The following is a 24,175-nucleotide window of genomic DNA, read 5'->3' as shown; positions in this document are numbered from 1 at the left end:
CACTCTGGGTGTTGTACGTTCTATGAGTTTAGACAAATGTATAATGACATATATCTATTGTTGTAATACCATACAGAGTATTTTCACTGTACTAAAAATCGTCTGTCTTCTGCGTTTTCATCTCTTCCCCCATGCCTACCCTTGGCAACCACTGATCTTTTTACTGTCTCCATAGTGTTACCTTTTCCAGAATGTCATATAGTTGGAATCATACAGTATGTAGCCTTCTCAGATTGGCCTCTTTCACTTAGTAATACGCATTTAAGATTCCTCCATGTCTTTTCATGGCTTGATCTTTCATTTCTTTTAGCACTAATATTCTATTGTCTGAATGTACCACAGTTTATTTATCCGTTCATCTATTGAAAGACATCTTGATTGTCAATTTGACAGTTATGAATAAAGCTGCTGTAAACACCCATGAGCAGATTTTTGCATGGACATAAGTTTTCAGCTTCTTTGGGTAGATAGCAAGGAGCGCAATTGATGGATCGTATGGTAGGAGTATGTTTAGTTTTGTAAGAAACTGCAAAACTATCTTCCAAAGTGGCTGCACCATTTTGCATTCCCACCAGCAGTGTAGGTGAATTCCTGTTGCTCCACATCCTCACCAGCATTTGGTGGTGTCAGTGTTCTGGAATTTGCCCGTTCTATTAGGTATGTAGTGGTATCTTGTTGTTTTAATTTGCATTCCCTTGATGACATAAGATGTTGAGTATCTTTTCATATTCTTGTTTTCCATCTATTTATCTTCTTTAGAGAGATGTCTGTTGATGTTTCTGGCCCATTTTTTAATAGGGTTTTTGTTTTCTTATTGTTGAGTTTTAAGAATTCTTTGTATATTTGGGATAAAATTTTATCAGATTTGCCTTTGGCAAATACTTTCTCCAAGTCTGTGGTTTATCTTCTAATTCTGTTCATACTGCCTGTTACAGAGCAGAAGCTTTTAATTTTAACAAACATTAACACATTTTTAAAAATCATTTACTGTTGGAATCCAGAAATACAGTTGGTTTTTTATATGGATTTCTATATATATCAATCTTGCTAAACTTTCTTATTAATTCTAATAATTTGTCCGTAGACTCTTTGTAAGTAGTGATATTTTCTTCCTTCATAGTCTTTATATTTTTTTTTGTTTTTTTGCTTAGTCTCCTAATTAAGACCATCAATACAGTCCTGATCTCAGAGAGAATGGCTTCACCTTTTAGTATGATATTTGCTTGTAGTTTTTTTGTAGCTATCCTTGACAATGCTAAGGAAGTTCTCTTCTATTCCTGGCTTCTTACACTTTTTTCTCTTTTTTTTTAATCATGACTGGATGTTGAATTTTATAAAATGCTTTCTCAAATCATTGAGATTATCATATATACTTTTCTCCCTTAACTTGTCAGTGTGGTGAGTTATTGTACTTGGTTTTTCAAATGATAAATTGACTTCTTGGAATAACCTAACTCAATCATGATATACCATATGCCATTGATTAGAGCATATATTATTATTTTATGTACCACTAAAAAAAAATGCCATGATATTGCATCAATTGTTTAAGACTTGTCCTGATTTCAGCGATTTTTGAATGTGAAAGAAGATGTACATCTCAGAATTGATGAAATGAAATGCTGTCTTTTGTATAAACCCTTGGATTAAGTTTAAGAATTTTTTATCCATATTCATTAGTTACATGGTCCTGTAATTTCTTTTTCATACTATCTTTGACTGGCCTTAGAACCAAAGTTATAAAGTTATAAAGTAAGGTGGGGAGTGTTCCCTTGTTTTCTGTACGCTGGAATAGTTATGTATGTTTGGAATTATTCATTCCTTGGAATGCTTGGCAAAAGATAAAGTAAAACTGTACTGAACTCTTTGGGGGGGAAGATTTTTACTTACTGATGCAATTTCTTTAATGGTTATAGAACTTTCCATATTTTCCATTTTTGAGTCAGTTTTGATAAGTTACATTTTTTAGTGATTGTCAACCACTTCATCTAAGTTTTCAAATGTATTGGCATTCACTCCAGTCCACCCTCTATTCTGCTGCCAGAGTAATTTTTAGAAACTGGAAATTAGAGAATGTCATTTCTCTAATTAAAATCTTGTAAGAGCACCCCCACAACTTAGAAAAAGACCCTTTATGATCTGAACATCCATCTTTTTTAGTAATTTCATTTCCATCCACTTTGTTACATGTACAGTCCATATTGAACTGCTTATTGCTGTCCTCTGAAATAGTAGTATACTTTTTCAAGCCCCTTTGGCTTTACGTTTGTCAGTCATTCTTTAGGGCGCTCTTTGTCTGCCTCATACTATTCCTTTTAAAACTGGTCTGTAGCTCTACTCCTCCAGGAATCTGCCTCTGGTCCTCTCGTCTGATTTAGATGGCCCATTTAGTGTTCTGTACATTCCTCAGTCGCAGCATGTGTTATGAAACACTACTCTGTTTTAGTATCATGTACAGGCACCTGACAGCTTTTTTTGCAGTAAATGAAGAATGAATGAGTGAGTAGTATTTCTAATGAAAGTGTGTGTTTTACTCAACAGTGACAACTGAACGCCCCGTGCAGGTGAAGGTGGTCAAAGTCAAGAAATCTGATAAAGGAGATTTCTACAAAAGGCAGATTGCCTGGGCCCTTCGAGACCTTGCTGTGGTAGATGCCAAGGATGCCATTAAAGTAAGTTTTTCTTAGTTCTCTGACCTGCGTTCAGAAACCGTCTTTCTTTTTATAGCAGTATTCTGTCTTCTAAGACCATATAAACTTGTTGTTTTGTGACCCACTAGTCCACCAACTAACCAAGAATTAATCTAAAGTATATTATTCAACCTTTCACTCTCCCACTCCCCAATCTCACGCTACTAAAAATAAGTACATATATATGTTTGTTTCATTGTTTTTTCTTCTTTTTTTTTAATCTACAATATGTTCATGCACAAGCTTCATAAAGTAGAGCAAAATAACCTTGACTATAATTTCTGTATTTAGGTTATATATACTTGGTATGAAATCCATAGATTAGTGCAGATTTTAAAGTGGTGTTATATGAGTGGTTTTTAAAAAATCTTTATTGTTTTGGGAATACCTACTTCAAAATCATGTCTAATATAACCAAAGTAAGTCCTTGGTTAGTCCTCACGAATTAATATAGAATTCCCAACCTGACCTTTTGAGGCCAAGATTTGATGTTTGTGGTTCAAGTAAAGGAAGCGACAGTGAGTTACACACCTTATTTTAAGCAATTTAAAGAATAATATATAAGAATGTAAATATTACACCTTTTACTTAAGCCACATTCAAACTCTAAGAAAGTTGAATAATGTGATAATCATGTTGAAGCGCCACCTTTATTCCTGACAATTCAAGGGTTTTCACAGCAATACCTTTTTTTCACAGAAATCAAGTAGAGCTCCTCTGGTTAAGTTAGGTGCTTCCTCCTCCTCCTCTCCAGCCCTGCCCGTCGTCTTCCTCTGCAGCCCAGAGGCCCCTCTTGAGCTCTGGGGAATGCTTTGCCCCACAGCTACTTGTACTGTTGATGGGGCCCATAGCAAGGCTTACATTAATATAATTGTAGAGTCTTTGATTTAGCTGTAAAGTCTTATACATTTGTTAAAAAGGCACAAAGAAGAGCCAGCCCTGATGGCCTATTGGTTAAAGTTCATCAATCTCTACTTTGTTGGCCTGCATTCAGTTCCCACTCGTGGAAGCACCCCACTCGTCTGTCAGTAGCCATGCTGCGGTGGCAGCTCACATAGAAGAACTAGAAGGATTTACAACTAGAATATACAACTATGTACTGCGGCTTTGGGGAGGGGACAAAAAACAGCACAAAGAAGTAAAACTACCTTTGTAGAGCAATCTGATAAAATAAAACTCTGGTGTCACCCTTACCCTAGTAGAAACCTCTAAGAAACTAAAAGCTGGACAAAATGATAGGCAGTTGAGTCGGGTGCACAATATTTTTTAAATGAATCAAAAACAACTTTAGGAGAGCCCAGCATATCTGTAGAATTCAGATTTCTCCCAAATGTAGAGAATGCCTTTTCTTTAAGTATTTTAGGCAAACTGGGCCATTGCTTTATCCCTAAGGAGTACCCGAAACACTTTAATAAATAATTTCTGTTACCATGGGGAAAGGTCAAGAGTAGACTTTTTTGGTAGGTTTCTGTTTAAGAGAATATACTTGGAAGACTTTTTAGAAATCCATCTTTATTAAAAAGCCTTTTTCCCTTCAGTAGTTTTGCACTTCATAAGCCCATTGACTTACATAATTCACTTATGTTGCTCAATGCTTATTCAAATGCTTTCTCGCAGCTGACACCTCATTGCTGACTCGCTTAATGGATTTTTTTTTTCATTTTATGTAGGCACCTCGGTGTGTGTACACTATATAGGGATATAAAACATAAAATTTTTATACCTAGCCTAACGTTAGCCATTTAGTATCACACATTGATTTGTGTGAGTGTTGCCACTGGGGCACTCAGCTTTTTTTATGGCATTATGGGAAATATTCCCAGGGAAGAGATCATTTCCCATCAAGTTTCTTATTAGTTGCCAATACTCTTGGATTTTTTAATAAGTAATAATGCAATTACCTTTCATTGTAAACGCAGGTTTTTAATCTTTTGATCTTCAAGTCTTATTGCTTATTGAGCTATAAATTAAACTAATTAGTAGCTGTCTGCTACTGTAATATGATTGTACCGCAGGTCAAGTCCTGATCCTAAATTATCCCAAGTCTTCATAAGAAGAGTCTGAGACAACTTCCCTTGCCTTTAACGTCTTCATTTACATTTTGTAACCCCCTAAATAACACTTTAAATTAATTGAATATATTATTAGCCTTCTGTAGAACATTAAGAACATTTGAGCCTATTTTTAAAACTTCTCCGATGTGAAGAAAAGTGTACATCCATATGTTTTCATTTTTTGTCTAGTAGTCAAGTAGTTCCACGTTTGAGGGAGACATCTTGGCCTGGCATGAAATTATTGCTGTAATATGGCTTCAGTGCCACATAGAGAGGCTAGTGGAATTCACTCATGTCGGTTGAGCTTCTTTTTCATGTGAAAGAACTTTGAGACCTACCAGCATTTTTGACTTTTGAGACGCTTTTAATCATTCTATATTTTCAGAATTGAAAACAGGAATCCCTGCTTTTCACCTCATTTGTTCTTGAAAAGCACACCAGGACGTAGATTGTATTTTTTCTCATATGTTATAATTGAAAGGTATGTTCTTTATCAAGGCATTAGTGTCAAATCACAGTTATGAATAGTACATTATCAGAGAAAATGTGTAACTCAAAACCCCATAGGCAATTTAAAAAGAAACATTAGGACCCGGCCCCATGCCTGAGTGATTAAAGTTCCCCACGCATTGCTTCAGTGGCCTGGGTTCCGGCCCTACTCCACTCGCCAGCCACATACAAAAAAATAGAGGAGGATTGACACAGTTATTAGCTCAGGGCTAATCTTCCTCAAGCAAAAAAAGAAGAAGAAAGAAGGAAAAATTAGGTGCACATCGAAACTAGACACTATTGTCATCTTACAAACTAGGAAGCTGAGACACAAAGCCATTAAGTAGACATCCTATACCTCCACTCATAGACTTAAGGGGCATAGAGAGGAAATTACCAAAATACTATGTTTTTTATTCAACTTCTTTTGGGAGCTAAGTAAAGTTTTTGCTATAAATTGAATTCTCTGAACCATTCTCTGCAAGTCACTTAGCTAATTTTTAATGGTGTTCTTTTTTCAAGAACAGCTTCAAGTTATTTTTGTTTTTTTTAAAGATTGGCACCTGAGCTAACAACTGTTGCCAGTCTTTTTTTTTTTTCCTACTTTTTTTCCCCAAATCCCCCCAGTTCATAGTTATATATTTTAGTTGTGAGTCCTTCTACTTGTGGCATGTGGGATGCCACCTCAGCATGGCCTGATGAGCGGTGCCATGTCCGCGTCCAGGATCGGAACCAGTGAAACCCTGGGCCCGCCAAGCGGAGTTCGTGAACTTAACCACTCAGCCACGGGGCCAACCCCTCAACTTCTTTTTGTTTTATTCAAATATAGATTTTACAGTAATGAAAAAGGATATGATCAAAAACAATATCTTTTTTATATTTTTATTTCAGGAAAATCCTGAATTTGATTTACATTTTGAAAAAATCTATAAATGGGTTGCCAGCAGCACTGCTGAAAAGAATGCATTTATTTCATGCATTTGGAAATTGAATCAGCGATATCTCCGGAAGAAAATTGATTTTGTCAATGTTAGCTCACAGCTTTTGGAAGGTAAAGTTAAATAAAAATGTATACCTAAAATCAAGTGTATCTATAAGTGACTGTACAATTTGACATTATTCAAAGTAGTTGGAACACTGAATTACCTTATATTGTAAAGGAATTTAAAAATAATTTTTCTTACTGCAGGAGTGATGCTTGTTTGCTATAGAAAATTGATACATTAAATTAAATAAAAATCACTTATAACCTTAATCCTCAGAAATATCTACTGTTAACATTTTGTTAAATATTCTTCTAGTCTTTTTCCTATGCATATTTAAATACTTTTTTTAAATAAAGAAGTTTACATTCTGTTTCCTAATGTACTTTTTGATACAAGGTATCATGAACATTTTCTGTTATTATTAAATACTTACCACAACATTATTTTTAATGGCACCATAGTATTCCATTGTATGGATATACTATAATTTATTTAACTAATCATTTATTTTTAATTTTCCAATCTTTGCTTATTTTAAGCCACTCTGAGGTGAATATCCGTGTAGCTGTATTTTTTTGTAGAGTGTATAGTGGTTAAGAACACAACTCTGGAGTCGGACTGCCTCAGTTCACATCCTGGCTTTGTCACTTACTGGCTGCATGACCTTGGGTTCCTTCTATGTTTCAGTTTTCCTTATCTCAGAAATAGAGGTAATAATAGTATCCACCCTGTAGGATTGTTGTGAGGATTAAATGACTTAGTATATCATGATAAGAACAATGCCAGATATATAGTAAGTAGTCAATAAATATTAGCTATTACCAGGATGAAATCCTTAGACATGAAATTAAATCGGATATTTTTGATCAGTATATCTTCAGGAATGTTACCGTGGATTATTTTGGATTATAAGACAGAAAGTCTACTGTTAATTATTAAAAACATAAAATGAGATTTTATTCTTTTAAAATTTCTTTCAGAAGGACATAAACATTGTAAGAAAATGGTTCTGTATGCCTTGTGGATATGATTTGTGTTGTATTCTTTATCTCAAAGAAAGTAATTGAAAAAACAGCTAGTATGCAGGTGAACAGAGTTGTTGCTCCTCTTTATTAAGAAAAAAACTTAAATTTGTCCTAAATTGTATATTAGAAAGAAAACTTAGATTTCTCCTAAGTTGTATATTAGCGTGTAAAAATAGAAGGTTCTGTCAGGTTGAAACATGTGAAATTGGCAATGTTCAACCATTTTGACCTACAAAAACGTCAGTTCCAGATGTTTCAAATTACTCGTTTACTTAGTCACTTGCCTCTGTCTTTTCTCTATTTTGTTTTACTTACTCCTTTTCTGTTTGGCTCTGGATCTTTCCTTAAATACAGTATTCTTTCTCAGCACTTACTAATTAGTGAACCTGTTACTGGTTTCAGGTTTGGTGCTTAGAACTGGCAGAGGCAAGTCACATCTCTCAGGTCCTGGCTCCTCTCACCAGTGAGCCTGGCCTGGTGTAGAAGCCCTCAGGGCTGTCATCTCACCAACATTAGACCCCAGTGTCTTGGCGATTGAGGATGTTGACAGAATGACCTTTAATAAATTGATGGTACTTCTTCATGCCTTGAAAAGTTGTTTAATTTGTTTTGAGTGGCTGTTTTTTTTTTTACCGTTTCAGAGTTGAACATTCTGATGAGTAAATGCTGTTCTGTTTTCAAATATTATATATTTCCAGAAGTTATTTGTTGCCTGAGATGTATTTTAAACAAATATATTTAATTAAATCAACAATATGAGAAAATACATACCCTACCTGGATCTACTTCATTAAGAAATATTACCAAAATCAATAAGAATAATATTGCTATCTTTTAGAATGAAGTGTCTAGCTTTAAAAAAAGAGCATTTAATTTTTCAGGACCTAAACCAAAACTGTAGACATTTTCAAGTTTATAAACTTTAGCCCTAATTGAGATTGATTTTAAGAATACTGAGAAGATCCTTAAGGATCTCATTTTGCAAATCACTTTCTATAAATCAATAACTGTTGCTTTGGTTTAATAGAATTCAGAGAACAGCTTTATTAATGTCTACAAACTTATTTTAATGTTTTAATAGACTTTGAAATCATAGCAGTTAACTCCCATTAAAAAAAATAATAAATGTCTCTAATCTTTGGGTGATGTTAGAAAACAAATAAGAAATTATCACCATCTACTTTTAAGAGATAAATAATCATCCACATAAATGACTGTTCCTGTGAGTGCTAGCCGTGCAACTTTAGTCGTTTTTATTGGTGGCAGTTGAACATTCATGCTAATAATTGGGGCTTCTCAGCAGAAGGTTTTTAAGGTTTTTGAAAGAGGACTTTGTTAGCAGTTGAAGTAGATGGAGTTTTGGGCCTTTTTTTTTTTCATTCTTGTAACCAGGTGAAAAAGTCTTTGATTTGAATCCTTAAAAGCCAGCTTGAACTGATATCTCGTGTGTTTTTTTAAATTGTTTCAATCTTGTCCTTTCTAACAGTGTTTTATGACTAATCCATCGTGAGGGAGTGTCTGGGTAAAGCTTTGGGGCCTTGAGTGAAAATAACTAGACTAAATGCATGAGTCACAAGTGACCTAAAAATAATCCCCAGGAAGTGATCTGTTTCCCAGTTTTCTCCTCCAAGGACTAGTCAGTGCTGTTTCTTAAAAGATTCAGAGAAAACAAAAAGATAGAAGTATTTTTAGTCACTGTCAGAAAAAGAATAAGAAAAATGAACCCTGGAAACTTAGCTTCTCTGGATTTTTCCACTTTGTGGTTGACTTTGACGTTGTCTTTTAAACCTTAATTTAGCATGAAGTTCAAATAAAATATGGGTAGTATTTAAAAATTTTAAACCTGTATACTTTTCTACCCAGCTAATATTCTTTGCTTACTTTCCTCTGCTTTTTTCATACCTTTTTACTCTCCAGAACTGCCTAAAGTTACAGAAGGTGCGTAACACCTTTTCTTCTTATTCTATTCCTTATATTTTTATTACTTGCCATTGTTATATACTGTTGGTTGCATATTTTATGAAATTGTGTATAGAGACAAATTCATTTCTACAAAATCCATATAGTAATAAAGTTAATGATAGTATTTATTATAGGCTTCCAAAGGACTGTTTCATGTGATAGAAAATTCTTCTGAAGCACTTATGATCATTTAAAATATTTGTTTATTTTAAATATCTGCTTGTGTAAGGAGCAGTACAGAATGATTTGGGCAGTCCCTGCCCCCTGGTGGCTAATAAGCTGTCACACATGGCAGTTTAACATTTCCACAATGAGGTAATGGACTGATTCAAAGGACAAGGAGATGATTCTTCTCTAAAGAGCTTATATCTATGTACTATAATCTGTAATTGCCTGTACCAAAAGTTTTACTCCCCTCCTTTTTTCTCTGGGACATTTTCTAAATCTTCCAAATTATCATTCTGAAAGAGTAAATCATTTGTTACTTTGAAATAGCTATTTTTTGTTCTAGGACAAATTAACGTATGTCAGGTCATACTGAAGGTGAATGTTCATTTTCATACACAATAGTGAATATTTAAAGCATCCAGAGTTTGTGATTTAAATCACGTCCCCTTAAGAAAATCAGTAACTTTACTTAGAGGTTTATTTAGGGGGTAAAAATTATTTTTTTCATTTTGCCTCTCCTAATTTCAAGCTTTCTATAAAATCCCACATGCTAAATGTATTCTCTCAAAAAACTGGACTCAAACATTTATCCAGAAAGCACCTCAGATTTGACCTCTTGGTCCTTTGTTATGAAGCATAAAGACCACTTAAATTTTTGTAATTTCAAACAGCCCTGTTGTTGCTCTTCTTACTATAGAGTTACTGAGAAAGCTTCTATAGCTGATCTTGAGAAATTTTTATCAATGCATGTGAAATTGTTTTAAAACAAATAGAAAATTCAGTTAATATTTTCAGTGCCCAAAATAGATTGTGAATTTTAAATGCATTTTTCATTTCAATTAAAAGTTATTTGGGAAAAAGAACATAGCAAAGACAAAAACAACAAAAGTAATAGAAGAAGAATGTTACCAGGGGAAAAAAAAGGAAAGCAAATTGTTTCTCTGTGTCCTGAATTCATAATCATTGTTTTGTTAGAGCAACTACCACCTCAGGTAGGAAAAAAAAGCTTAGGCTTGTTTCTATGTGTCTTGTTTCTGTTTTTATATTTGTTTTTTAGCTTAGTTATGTTTGGGGAAATTGTGTAAAGCTTCTTGTAACACAAGTCAGCAAATTAGACTGCATGCTTTTTATGTGTTATAATAAACATTGTATTAACACATGCAGTTCTTTATAAAAATAAAGGGGTTTTTTTCATATATTTTGGATCATTCTTTCCTATTTTTCAGCCACTAAGTGTGACCTGTGCTTATAACTGACCTTACCTATAAGTATCGTGTTATTGTCCTTCCTACTTTTTTACTACTTTATTTTTTTTACCATCTTTAAGAATCTGTTCCAAGCGGAGAAAATCAGAGTGTGACAGGCGGTGATGAAGAAGCAGTAGACGAATACCAAGAGTTAAACGCACGAGAAGAGCAAGATATTGAAATAATGATGGAAGGCTGTGAGTGTGCAATCTCTAATGCTGAGGCCTTTGCAGAAAGGTTGTCCAGAGAGCTGCAAGTGCTGGATGGGGTAAGACTCTCTTGTAATCCATAAATGAATGATGTGTAGTAGATTGAGAAGACTGGTGATGTTCAAATTTAACTGCCTCAGCGCTTAAGCCTTCATAGTGTGATTATTGCTGTCTTTCCTTATAAGCACATTACCGGATGCCATCAGTCTTTCGCCATTCTTGTTCAGAAGACAGAAGCATTCCCGTTAGTCAGACCAGTGAAGGCAGTTGTCGGAGGTTCTGGATGTGGGGAGATTCCTGATATGAAGTGGTGGAAGTAAAAATAGCCAACCAGAAACCAACTTGGGCGTTATTTCCTGCCAGCCTCTGAAACACCTCAGAATAGTTCAATGCAAAAGAATACCATTTTTGTGATTTGAAAAAATATATATATGAATCAGAAATAGAGAAATTAAATTGAAATAAGTGAGTCATTTACCCAAAGGGAGCAGAATATTGTGGTAAAAACAGGAGAGCCAGGGAAAAAGATGTTTTATTCCTCTGCTAAACTGTTTTGAAATAGATCTTTTTAATTTGTAAGCACAGTTTCTGAGTCTGTAATCTAAATGCACATCTTTAGAAAGTAAAGAATTAAAAGAAATAACTGAAAGTAACACCACTTACATGAGAAAAATCTAAAACAGGAATATTTGGGTTTTTTTGTTTTGTTTAGATAGGGTAAGCATTTAAGAAAAATCCTCAGAGAATAAGGAATATTTTAAAGGCTTAAAGAATTTTGGTATCTTATACATGAAAGGTACCGAAGTTATGAGATTGAACTCAAGCCCAGGGATTACATGAATAGTCCAAGCTTACGAGTTTACAAAACTCACTGGAAGGAGAGCTTAGAAGAGACTTCAAGACGGTAAAGTGGAAATTGTCCCAGACAGGTTCAAGCCCCAGGTCTGCGCTTAAGAGATGGACTCAGTGGATCTGGGCCCTGCTCACTCGTACAGTTGGGCTGCACTTACAGTTGTGTTATTATGAATAACATATAAAACAATACGTGTGAAATTATAGCATCAGCTGTACAATGATATTCTTCTCCTTCTTTGTTCAAGTTTTTTCCTCCTACCATGTTACCTGCCTTCTTAATGTGGCTTAGTGGTTTATATTTTCTTTTTTAATCAATATTGCATATATGTTCCAAGTCGTCATATTGTTTTGCAGTTTAATTTTCGATCCAGAAGCTTCCATATTTCAGGGAATTCAGAATCACTGATAATTATTTAGAAAACAGGGGTAAAGGGGTGGTGGTTTGTTACTGCTTTGCCTGGAAAAAAGCATAGTTGCAAATGAAAGAAAGGAAAGAAGACAGTGGAAGGAGCTGTCTTATGGTCATGTGCTCGTCTACATCCTATTAATACAAATTGTACTACAGTAAATAAGTTCCACGTATCCTTCGAAGACTGTTATACCACTGCCGCCCTTTAGGCTAAGGTATTACATAGGTGTTTATGCTTCTATTTAGCATTTTACAGAAATGTTAAGAAGTATAGGGGCCGACTCCATGGCCCAGTGGTTAAAGTTCCACATGCTCCACTTCAGCTACCTGGGTTCATAGGTGCATATCCCGGGCGCTGGACCTACTCCTCTCATCAATCATGCTGTGGAGGCATCCCACATACAAAATAAAGGAAGATTGGCACAGATGTTAGCTCAGGGCTGATCTTCCTCAAGCAAAAAAAGAGGAAGATTGGCAACAGATGTTAATTCAGAGCAAATCTTCTTCACACACACAAAAAAAATGCTAAGAAGTATAAAAAATTCCCATAGCTGGTAGAGTTTGAAGAAATGTTAGAGGTGACATAGTCTAATGCCCCTCAATTTACGGAAATGGGAATTACCATTACTGATGATACTTTGTAGGGCAGAACCTTACTTGTGCAGTCTGTGAAAGTATAAAATACAGAGGATGGTCCCTAACCTTGATAGAGAGACAAAGTATCTTCTTGAAATACTCTGTAAAAGGTGGAATGTAAACATAAAGTGATAAACTAAAGTAGATGTGTCAATGTATGTCAATCTTTGTTACTCTGCTGTCAAAGAGATTTAGCAGTATTTCACCTTTATACTTCTTTTGCACATGTAAATAATATGAAGTGTTATTTTTGTTTTTAACTTTGTAGGCCAACATCCAGTCAATCATGGCCTCTGAAAAGCAAGTGAACATCCTGATGAAGTTGCTTGATGAGGCTCTAAAGGAGGTGGATCAGATTGAATTGAAACTGAGCAGTTATGAGGAAATGCTCCAGAGTGTAAAAGAACAAATGGATCAGATCTCTGAAAGCAACCACCTGATTCATCTTAGTAACACTAATAACGTAAAGCTCCTGTCTGAGATAGAGTTCCTTGTGGTGAGTGTGATTATAAATTACCAACAACAAAAAACAAAAAAATCTAAGAATAATCAATAAAAGCCATTTGTAAATATTTTCTAATTCCTTTGTGAGAGCAAGATTAAAAATAATTCCAAAGGCCTAGTGATAGGATTGAGTAGCATCTTACCTGTAAATTTCCCACAAGTACATATGCAAATTGGATGTTTACGTATATTCCAGAACCACATGGACTTGGCCAAAGGTCATATAAAGGCCCTTCAGGAGGGAGATCTTGCTTCTTCCAGAGGCATCGAAGCCTGCACCAATGCCGCTGATGCCCTTCTGCAGTGCATGAATGTAGCTCTTCGCCCAGGTATGTTCCCTGGAAGTGATAACATCCGACCAAGAATCTGAGACTAAGCCTATAACTTGGAATAAAGCTTTTTACAAGAAATACATGGGACAAGTGGTTTAGAGTTATAGTATTAGCTACTCTGAGAAGTTTCACTTATTTCCAAACGTGTTTCTCTTGGCACTAAGAACTTTTCCATTTCACTTCCGTCTGATTGGCCATCAATGACTCTGTTAATACCATGATTTTTCTTTAGTACCAGCCACAGAATCTAGCACAAAGTAGATGCTTGGGTTAGACCAGAGAGCATGAGGTTTTCCTAGGCCGGTAGGTGCAAAACAAATTTGTATCAGAATCACCTAGAGGACTTGTTAAAACACATATTGCCAAGCCCCACCCCCAGATGCAGTAGGTCTGGGCTGAGGTCCGGGAATCCACATTTCTCACAGTTCCCAGATGATGCTGAGGCAGGACCACACTTTGAGATCTGCTGTGCTATGCTGTTTTTTTCTCTTGCTTACCTTTCTTTTACAAAGATAACAAATAAGCCAATAAAACTTTGGCTTCTTCAAAACTAAAATATGGATACTGTTATAAATGTATTCATTAAAATTGGGGAAATCTCTTTACCCGTTACATCAGTCAAGAAATGTTGTGATTTCAGGCCATGACATGCTTCTGGCCGTGAAAGAGCAGCAGCAGCATTTCAGTGAGCTGCGAGAGCAGTTTGCCCGGAGACTGGCCAATCACCTCAACAATGTTTTTGTTCAACAGGTAATTTTGTTTCATTATTAAAACTGGCATGTTCCTGAAGGTTTTTCTATATATTACCTTAAACTTAAATTCCCACAAAACATTTTAATGTGTTTAATTGGGGTCACAGTATATTCCTTGACACATTTATTTGATTTTAAGATTTTTAAATATGTGCCTATTTGCTCACAGATGTATTTGGAGCCTCAACTACCTCCTTAGGTAGACAGTCTCGTTCCTTTCAGCTGAAACCCTCTGATTCTACACATCATCAAATGATTAAGCTTACTTATTGCATATACCATTTAGACGTTATTTATAAAAATAAGTCCAAACTTGTTAAATGTTTACTATTTGGCCTGTTTTGTTTTTCAACATTTTGAGGTGAGAACCAGGACTTGGTTTAGTGTTTCAAATGTCTCCCTGGCTGTGTGTACTTAGATGAGAAAAATGACTATAGTTCAATTGTAAATTCCAGTTGATTTAATCTTAAATAAACCCTTTGTCTGTATTTTTATATGGAAAAGGATGTTATAATTAAGGTTGTGGCAATAAAATTAATATTAATAATATTGAGTGACTTACAGGGATTTGAAAAGAAGGCATTTTAATATCTGGTGTAATAAATTAGCTTTCTTATATTTTTAAATCTCTTCTTTTAATTAGGATTATGGGGCAAAAAAAATTGAGGGAAATTTTGTTCATCAAGAAATGCTGTCTGAAACATTGGATTCTTATTTTGTTTTCACTTTGCAGAATTCTAAAACAGTTGTATTGACTGTATTTTATTTCCGATTAGTTTACTCAGGCCCTCCTTCAACTCTATAACAGGTCCTACTTTCTTTCGGTGCCTGTGAGTACATCAAATTTGGCTCAAGCTTCTCTGATTCTTTTTTTTTTTTCTATAAAGTTTACTAAACAGCAGCAGAATCTTCGTAGATTATAACTTACTGATTTAAGCTACCTGTTAACCATATTTGTAGCAATTTTTTAACGTCTCATAGCAAAAAGTTTATTTTGGCCAAAAAGGCATTTAATCTCATTCTGCTTGCCTTTCTTCCTTTTATTTTTTCATTCACACACTCACTCACTCCTTCATTTATTTAGAAGTCATTTACCAGGTGATTCAGATGCAGACCAGACATTTACTGGGATAGATGAGAGGCTGAGCCTGCCCTCCAGTAGCTCACAGCCTAGGGAAGGGACATAGACACATATACTCAGGAAGGGTACGGTTTAGGATAGCGATGCCATAGGAGTGTAAAGGAAGAGCACCTAACTAAGCATGCGAGCGGGGCGCTGGGGAAGACTCTCTTAACATTTCACTTGACTTGGAAAGTGCCAAGAAAAAAGTAAACCCAGAAGTCACATAGGAAATACTAATTCACATTTTTCTTACAGTATTATTTCAATAATATCTATTTCTACACAATTGCTTAGTTTTTAAAAATGACACTGCTGACAGTGATGTTATCCACATTTGTAGATGCTATTGAAAATAGCAGTCAGTAAACAATAGTCCCTTCTGCACTCTTAATTGTTTGTTGTCACGTGCATTTATTTGTGATTTTGCTTCTTTGTCTTGTAAACTAATGGCTTGGTTTAAAATGAATGCTTCCAAGTTCTGAAAATCTAATACGTATTGTTACATGTGAGTGATGCATGTTAAAAACCAGAATGTTACAACAACATGGGATGTGCTGAAGAAGGTAGAGGAGGATGTGCACCTTCTATGGATTTTCTGTGTGTTGAATTCAGTGCATCAGGTCACCTAGCAAAAGAGTTGGAAAACGTGGGTATTTCTATTTCTGGCTGTGGGACAAAATACCTGGGAAAATTTGATTACCATATTACGGTACATGTCTTTGTCGATCACCAAATTTTCATTGTGTGACTGTTATGTACTCACTGTCATCCGTATGTAAAAAGAAATGGCTCCCACCCTCAAGATGCTTGTAGTGAGGCGTTCAGACTAATAGACCTGAAGCTCTAAAACAGAATATATTAAATTGCTAATTATATGACTATGTATACATAGTATACATATGTATAAGTGCTAAGGAGGTTTAATCAAAAGTGAGTTTACTGAAGACTTAAGTAGTCAGATATGGCATCACAGATAGGACAAGTCTTGAACAGGCTCCGTGCAATGCAGTTTACAACCGATGTATAGATATTGTAACATTCATAACTACTGTACAGAAGAATCCAGTGGAAATATTCTCTTCATCACACTGTAACAGTAATTTAAGAGCATCAATTCCCAGTCTTTTTAAAACTCACACGTCAATAAAATTAAAAGAAATAAAATTTGGAGACTGTCCAACTCACCAGTTGTTTTTTTTTTTTACCACATAAAAGCCTTAAAAAAGAAATACTGCCGTCTACTTTTACTATCCTTTTGTTTTTAAAATGACATTTTGGCATTAAAAGAAAAGGAAGAACGTAATTTCAGACTTTTAAATTTAATAATTTAAATTTCCTTTAAATAAGTTAAATTTCATCACTTTACTTCTTGTTGCTGTAGGCCAGTAAAAACATCTTTGCATTTGGAATCACTGACCCAGAGCGTGCTGTCTAGGACACAAGCTTCTTGTTAATACTTCTGCATAGCTATATTTTAAAACTTGAAATGCATTTTTATTTAATATTCACTTCTTACTTTAATACAATATGTGAGCAGTATTTTTAAGAATTGACTAGATTCTTTTGGCTCTTTTAGAGCTTCTTACACACTCAGCTTCCACTGAAATTGCAGACTCTTAGCTATAATTTTTATTTTTTAAGGATTCATGTATCTAGAATGGTATTCAGTTGGGAGAATCAGGCCAGTTACACTAATTAGGATTCTGATATTGAAAAGAGGCAGTCTAATTAAGGCTAATGAAATTGAGGAAATATTTGCATAATGAATATGTCCTTTAAAAAATTCTTTTGGTTGTCTTCTGAAAGATTTGTCTTGAAAAGATAACTTTTCTATACCCTTTTTCCCCCATTTGGTTCTCCGGAGACCTCATGCTGCTGTGCTCTGCCCTTAGCAACATGCTGAGACTGATTATGGGCTGAACTAAAAGTACAACCAGGAAAAAACTGAAGTTGTGGGGGTCTTTTGCTATATGAATAAGTTTGGAAATTTTTGTTTCAACATATATTTATAGAAATGTTACGTAGTAAAACAAAACCTGTGTAATAGACCACCAATATTCAGTTCATTTCACAAAAATTCTTTCCTTAAGCACGTCACAAGTTTCTAAACATAGGTTGATATCTGTGGTTAAAAGTTTAGAAAGAATTATGATTATTTAAGATCAGTTTTTGTGATGTTTGAGGGAACTTTGCTCAGATTTTCTTTTTTCTCTAAGAAAACAAAAATAAACATGCCATAACATAGAAAAAAAGAGTTGCCAAATCCTGAAAATGTACTCAGTGTTTGACGTGAATGTGTCATTTCTGTTAGACAATCAGTACAGCACAGTGGTTAAGAGTGCATGCTGAGCCAAACTTCCTGGATTCGAAATCCTGACTCTGCTACCTTCTGGCTGGGTGACCTTGGGCAAGTTAATTAACCTCTCTGTGCCACCTTAGTTGCCTTATCTAAATAAGGGAGTAATAAAAATATGTACCTCATGGGGTTGTTATGAACGTTAATGTGTTATTATATCTTCAACATTTTTTTTAAGCTTTTATTTTTTTCGTTTTTCTCCCCAAAGCCCAAATACAACAATATACAAATACAGTTGTATATTCTAGTTGTGGATCCTTCTAGTTGTGGCATGTGGGACACCGCCTCAGCATGGCTTGATGAGCAGTGCTAGGTGCACGCCCAGATCCAAACCAGTGAAGCCCTAGGCCGCCGAAGCAGAGCACGCGGACTTAACCACTCGGCCACGAGGCCGACCCCTAACATACTATTTTTAAATTATGTTAATAATAGAATTTTGCTATTTTTGCAAATGAGGGGGAAAATACTTTTCAAGGTTACTGTGAAGATTAGAATTTGTATAGATATAAAGTACCTAGCATGGTAGTAGGCATTCAATAAATTGTGTTATCATTACTAACTTATGATTATTTATACTAAGAAACTTTAAATGGTCAATTAAAAAATATAAAGAATAAAATTCTTTCCACATTAGAGTTCTAGATGTAATAGTTACCTATATTATTGATTGAATCAATTTAAATATTAAAATTTTCTATTTTCTGTAATTATTTTGGAACCATTTTCTCTAAAATTAAATCTTTTTGTTAAGATTAGTAACATTTACTCTGTCTTAATGGTAATGGTTTGAGGGTATTGTAAACTTTAAAAACTGTAAAATCTTCTACAAATGTTAATAATTAATTCTTCAATTTTTAGGAGAAGAGAGGGTTTTAATTGAAGCGCTTTCATGGCACTAAATTAAATAAGATAACATATAATGACCTGAGTAAAAACAGTGGTAGAAAAACATAAATGATAATTTTGAGTCTTGAATCACTGAGAAAAATGAATGAGGAAGATTGTCTTGGATAATGAAAAGATATCTAACATCGTTATCAATGAAGACAGAATATTTGAAAATCATTTATAAGCTGTAACAAGTCTGTCAAATATTCTTCCCCTTTAATCATTATAACTAATTAAGGCAACTGTAATGTCTATCTATGATTAGTATCTAATACCTGCAATTTAATGGAATCCTGATCATCCTTCTGATGTAACCATTAGAAGACATTCCTGTATGTAACGTTCGTATTAACGTTTGGCAACTATAATAAGATAGAGCATAGTCCAGTGGTAATACCTGTGTGTTTTACTTAATATTACTAATTTTGTTCATATTTATTGTTAGTCTTTACTTCATAGAAAGCACGTAGGTGCCCAGGCATTCCAAATATACCGAATAGTTCCATTTTTCAACACTGTGACCCTTAGTCCTCGCTGATTCTGTTGGGAGATGTGATTGTTTTATATTCAATCAGCCATCTAAAAAAGAGCATTCACACAGATGCTCCCATATCCAAAACTTTTGGGGTCAGCTGTGTTTTTAGAATTTTTCAGATTTAGAGAAGTAATGTAATGCATATACTGTATATTATGTAACCACTTCTGCAGGGTCTGGAGCAGGGCCCTGTAATCAAGCACAGAATGTTTCTATAGCAAAAAATGTGAATAGTCACTCTAAACACTACAAATAGCCTCATGTCAGTCTAGGTCAAGTTTTGCCATCAAAATAGTTTTGGCCCCAAACTTAAACTGAGTTTTCAGACCTTTTGGATTTTAGAATTGTAGAAAGGGATTGTGGACCTATACACATAATATACCTTGTATATAATGACTATGATAGCTGTAAATTTCTGTTGCCTCTGGTTCTTGTTATTTTGAATTGGCCAGTCTAGTTTTCTGATACTTTTCTGCTTTCGTCATTTCCCAAGTTAACCTAAGTAGGTATCAGTAAGGTTAATCTTAGAAGTATATTGTTCTACGTATTTTTATATGTAATTTCTATATAATGGGTTCTTATTTTTCTTTTTGTTTCCATTTTAAATTAGGGATATACTTTTACAAGAAGAAAATTTTCCAATAGACTGACTTGAAAACTTTAACAAAGAAGGGATTCAGATAATAATGGTTTTAGTATTTGGTGTGCCTTATACTTGCATCTTTCTTACTCCATAGGTACTTCTCAATTACTAGAGAACTCTTTATCCCTAGGCCAGGAATTTTTCTTTCTGAATACTTTGTGTTTAAAAGAAATTGTTTAAAAAATCCATAACCACTAAATTCTTAGTTTGTGTATATAGTAAAGCATATAAATTAGATAGAAGAAAGAAATCTCTTTTAAATTACAAAAATTTAAATTCTTTAAATTCAAGATGTTTATAAGCTAATGTATATCAACTAGTATAATACACATTTAATTACCTTTAGTTAACTTTACCAGGAAATGAGTTAACCGACTCCATAACTCCAACAGTCTGTGTCATTTTAATAGAGTTTTCACAACATGCTAACAAATAACTTCTGACCATCTAGGCAAATCAGATTGAGTCAGAATGACTTCAAATGAATCTTTTTTTTTTTTTTTTTTTTGCCCTTTCCTATTCTTGGGAACTTACATTTTCAAGGGGATTCTATTCCTTTAATCAACTCCCCATCTCTTAGTCTCTGGCTTTGAGTTCCATGACAAGTGTTGACCAAATACCAGAGGAGGAGAGCTAGATTGGTTCAAAAAAGGCTTGGGAAGATTTTTATTTTTGTTTATTTGTTTATTTTTTAGATAGCAGTAACTAGTAGGCAGTTACAATTTCTAAGTCTGGTTAAAATGATTTTGTTTGACATGTTTTTAAAAGAAAACAGAAGTGGGACTCATGTGATTAAGATTTCAATTCTAGCTTTCATCCTGTGTGACCTGAGCAAATCACTTAACCCTTTGAGTTTTGATTTCTTCTTCTAGGAAATAAGGTTATTGGATTAGATGATCTACCAGGTCTATATTTTCAAAACAGAAGTCAGGATACATCATCTGTCTAAGGCTGTTTGATAATCTGTTAATTTTCTTATATAAAAGTCTTGTCAAGGTTTGAAAATAAAATCATATAGTTATTTAGTTAACAAATATGGAAAAATTAAAATTACATTATTATTAGAGGTTATCTTGGAAAACCTAGGATATAGTATTCATAGTCCTTCCTAGTTCTAAAATTTTATATCCTATATATTTTTATCTGTTGTTTTAAATATTATAGACTCTAATGAAAATACCATAGATGTAGATAATTTGTTTTGAATGACTTCCCTGTTTGGTGTATTTCTTAATACAGTTTGTATCAAGAAGTTTATTTGCTTACTAAATTGTAAAATGATATGGTATGGGAGAGACAAGCTTGATTAAAACATTCATTCTCCTTTAGAAGATGAAATGAGTATTGATTTATCAGAGTGCCATTCTGGCGTGTTTATGATTATTTTATGGTGATGGTGTTCAGTTGATATACACAGGATGAGAAAAGAAGACAAGTAAGTACTTGGTTTTTATTTTTCTTTGTTCTCTTGGTTTTGCTTGGCCAATTTGGTGATTGTTCAGAATTTTCAATTACAACAATGTTTCTTTATACTGTCAGTGATATTTATTTATTTATTTATTTGCTCACTCCAGGGTCATGATCAGAGTTCAACTCTTGCTCAGCACTCCGTTGAACTGACTTTACCCAATCATCATCCATTTCATAGAGACTTGCTCCGATATGCCAAGCTGATGGAGTGGCTGAAGAGTACAGATTATGGGAAATATGAGGGACTAACAAAGGTACGACTTTAACAATTACTCACTGAGTATAGAGCATAATCTTTTAGAATCAAGAGGTCATGAATTCAGTTCCCCAAGTGACATTTGAAATACTGTAGTGCATTCTTAGCAAAGCAGAAAATAATTGAATTTCTGAGTGCCCATTAACCAGGGGGAACACTTATTTTATTTACTTGGATAAAGAAGAGCTAAATTTTGTACTTCAGTTTAATATAGTATTAGGCCATATTGTAGCCTGAAGCATCATTCAATTTGGTTAAATGCTATAATTATTTCCTAAGTTTCTTTGTGTACAATATAGAAACTAGGGTGTATGAAGATGTGAATGAGGCATTTCCCCCCTAAGAATCTGTAATCTGTTGTGTTAAGCAAGTGCAAAGTGCCTCTTTATTAAGCAAGCATTCCACTATTCCAGGCATACGGGCCCTAACACACAAGTGTATACTTCTAAAGAGCTTTGAGTGTGACTGGGAAGGACAATTATGCTTAAAACAATCGGCAAAAAATTAAATACTAAACTAAACTGGAAATTAGTTTAAATGTATAGCAGTTTAGAGAAGGGAAATCTATGTCTTGAAGCCATGGGGGGAAACTTCATGGAAGATAGCGGACTTGAATTGAGTTTTAACTGATGAGTGGGATTAGATAAGCCAGAAATCAGAGGAAGAGCATTCCAGGGTGAGGAGCAGGAGGTACAGATAAAGGTGGGAAAATATGCGCTTTTCCCAGGGCAGTGAGGAGGCAAGCCTGACGGAAGCAGAAATTTCATGTTCTGGAGCAGTAAGAAATTAGGTTGATAAAGATGAGCCGTGAGACCTAACAGCATTCCTCACACATGGGAAAAGACTAGAAGGGGGAAATTAACTAAGAACTTAATGTAGTAATTCAGGTTTGAAATGAAATCTTCAACCAGGAAGATAGTGGTAGGAATAGAGAATATAAACCAAAAAGGAGACTCCAAAGACAGAAGAGACAGGATGATCCAGACTTGCTTGGCTCAGAGATGAGAAGAACAGGGGTGAATATACCACTGACTGCATATCATCAGTTGGGAAAGATGAGAGTCATTCATTCACATATTCATGCAGCAAATGGATTGAGCACCTGTTTTGTACTAACACTGTTGTAAGCACTAGAGATACAGCACTCAAATGGGCAAACACTTGCCTTCTCAGAGTGCACATTCTGAGAAAGACTGACAAAAAAGTCAGTTATATGTTAGAAAGTGCGGTTGAGGGCTCTGGAGAAAATAAAACAGAGACTTCCAGGACTGGGGGAAGGTTACAGTTTCAAATAGGATGGTCAGAGAAGGCGATATTGGAGCACAGATTTTAGAAGTAAGCAGGGGTGAGCAGTGGGAGTTGCTGGGGGAAAGCTTTCCCGGCACGGTGCAAGTGCCCTTAAGGCAGGAGCAAGCCTGCTGTGCTGGAGGAGCAGTGAGGGGCCAGCGTGCTTGGAGCACAGCGAGCCAGGGACAGAACGTTAGAGGGGCAGCTGGGAAAGGTAAGGAGGGGTGGGACAGGGCAGATCTGGAAGGAACTGTGCATCATTGTAAGGATTTGGCTTTTATGGTGAGAGAGATGAGGGAAAGAGTCTTGATGGGCTTTGAGCAGTGGAATGACATGATCTGACTTTGATGTAATAAATGGTCATTTTAGCAGGAAGCCATGGGTACAGTACTTATCTGGCATTTATGCTGTGACCTTTCGTATTGGAATTGACCTTGTCACTTAGGGAACTAAAGAATTGATTCCTAACTCAAATATATAAGTAGCTATGTTTATACATTACATATAAGAGTAGTTTACTTAAAATTCTGAAATACCCTGAGAAATATTTAAAATCTTTAATTTATAAGTTTTTATGAATTTGGAGTTTAAAAAATCCAAGTCATACATAAGCTATTTTAATAATTAGTAATAATTAAATTATGTGGACAATATGACTTAAAAGATTTTCTTGAATTGGAAAGAGTGCTGTGTTTGTCTCTATAGCGTGAGAAGATTGGGATTGTTAATGTAAAGGCTCTTCTTCTCCACTGTGAGACCAACAATTTCCTAACAGAGAATCTAGATAGCAAAATCATCTTATTTTTTGCTAGCAAAAATTTTTCCTAGTTTTTGCCTAATTTTATTCAGAAAGTGATATTCTCTTTCAGAGTGTTTTGTAAATGTTGACTGTTCTCTATCAGGGAATTAATGTTTATACATGACCGCTTTTATCTTTATGCTTACTGAAATAATTCTTACAACTCCTCTCCAGTGTCTCAGGTTCAGTGTGATGATAAGAAAAAGGCAGGCCATACCTTTCTATCAATGCATTGATAGCAACGTATTTGGCAGTAGGACATTCTCATGTATCAGTCTTCATGTATTTTTCTCTTCAAAGTGCCTTTGCCCATTTAAAGTAAAATTTGGCTCCCTCTACTTCTAAACTAAGATCATAAGAAAGGGGACATAAACTGTGGTAAAATAAACAATATTTTTAATTACAATTTTAAAAATCCTTTTCAAAGGGAATGTAAATATCCTAAGGTGTTTGTATATGTCTTATCTGGCTAGCTATTTTAGATAAGATTATTTTTGTTC

The 24,175-nt window shown here is 34.7% G+C and overlaps 1 protein-coding gene across 23 annotated transcripts in view; it reads left to right on the top strand.

Moving 5' to 3' along the window:
• EXOC1 (exocyst complex component 1) overlaps positions 1–24,175 on the top strand; it is a 54,082-nt gene that overhangs the window by 7,054 nt on the left and 22,853 nt on the right. For 6 of the 23 annotated variants that reach the window (XM_070263802.1, XM_014738737.3, XM_070263798.1 and 3 more), the window contains exons 3-10: positions 2,542–2,672; positions 6,125–6,284; positions 10,702–10,889; positions 12,999–13,226; positions 13,431–13,563; positions 14,207–14,316; positions 15,095–15,148; positions 21,438–21,587. In XM_070263802.1, the coding sequence (XP_070119903.1) occupies positions 2,542–2,672; positions 6,125–6,284; positions 10,702–10,889; positions 12,999–13,226; positions 13,431–13,563; positions 14,207–14,316; positions 15,095–15,148; positions 21,438–21,587 (1,154 nt within the window). Of the gene's footprint in view, positions 1–2,541; positions 2,673–6,124; positions 6,285–9,161; positions 9,183–10,701; positions 10,890–12,998; positions 13,227–13,430; positions 13,564–14,206; positions 14,317–15,094; positions 15,149–21,437; positions 21,588–24,175 lie in introns of all 23 variants that reach the window. The other 17 variants (XM_014738741.3, XM_014738740.3, XM_070263805.1 and 14 more) reach the window with 3 other exon arrangements.

The sequence above is a fragment of the Equus caballus genome, chromosome 3, assembly GCF_041296265.1.
Source record: "Equus caballus isolate H_3958 breed thoroughbred chromosome 3, TB-T2T, whole genome shotgun sequence".
NCBI lineage: Eukaryota > Metazoa > Chordata > Mammalia > Perissodactyla > Equidae > Equus > Equus caballus.
The sequence above is the reverse complement of the archived record's forward strand: the minus strand, read 5'-3'. Positions and strand labels throughout refer to the sequence as shown.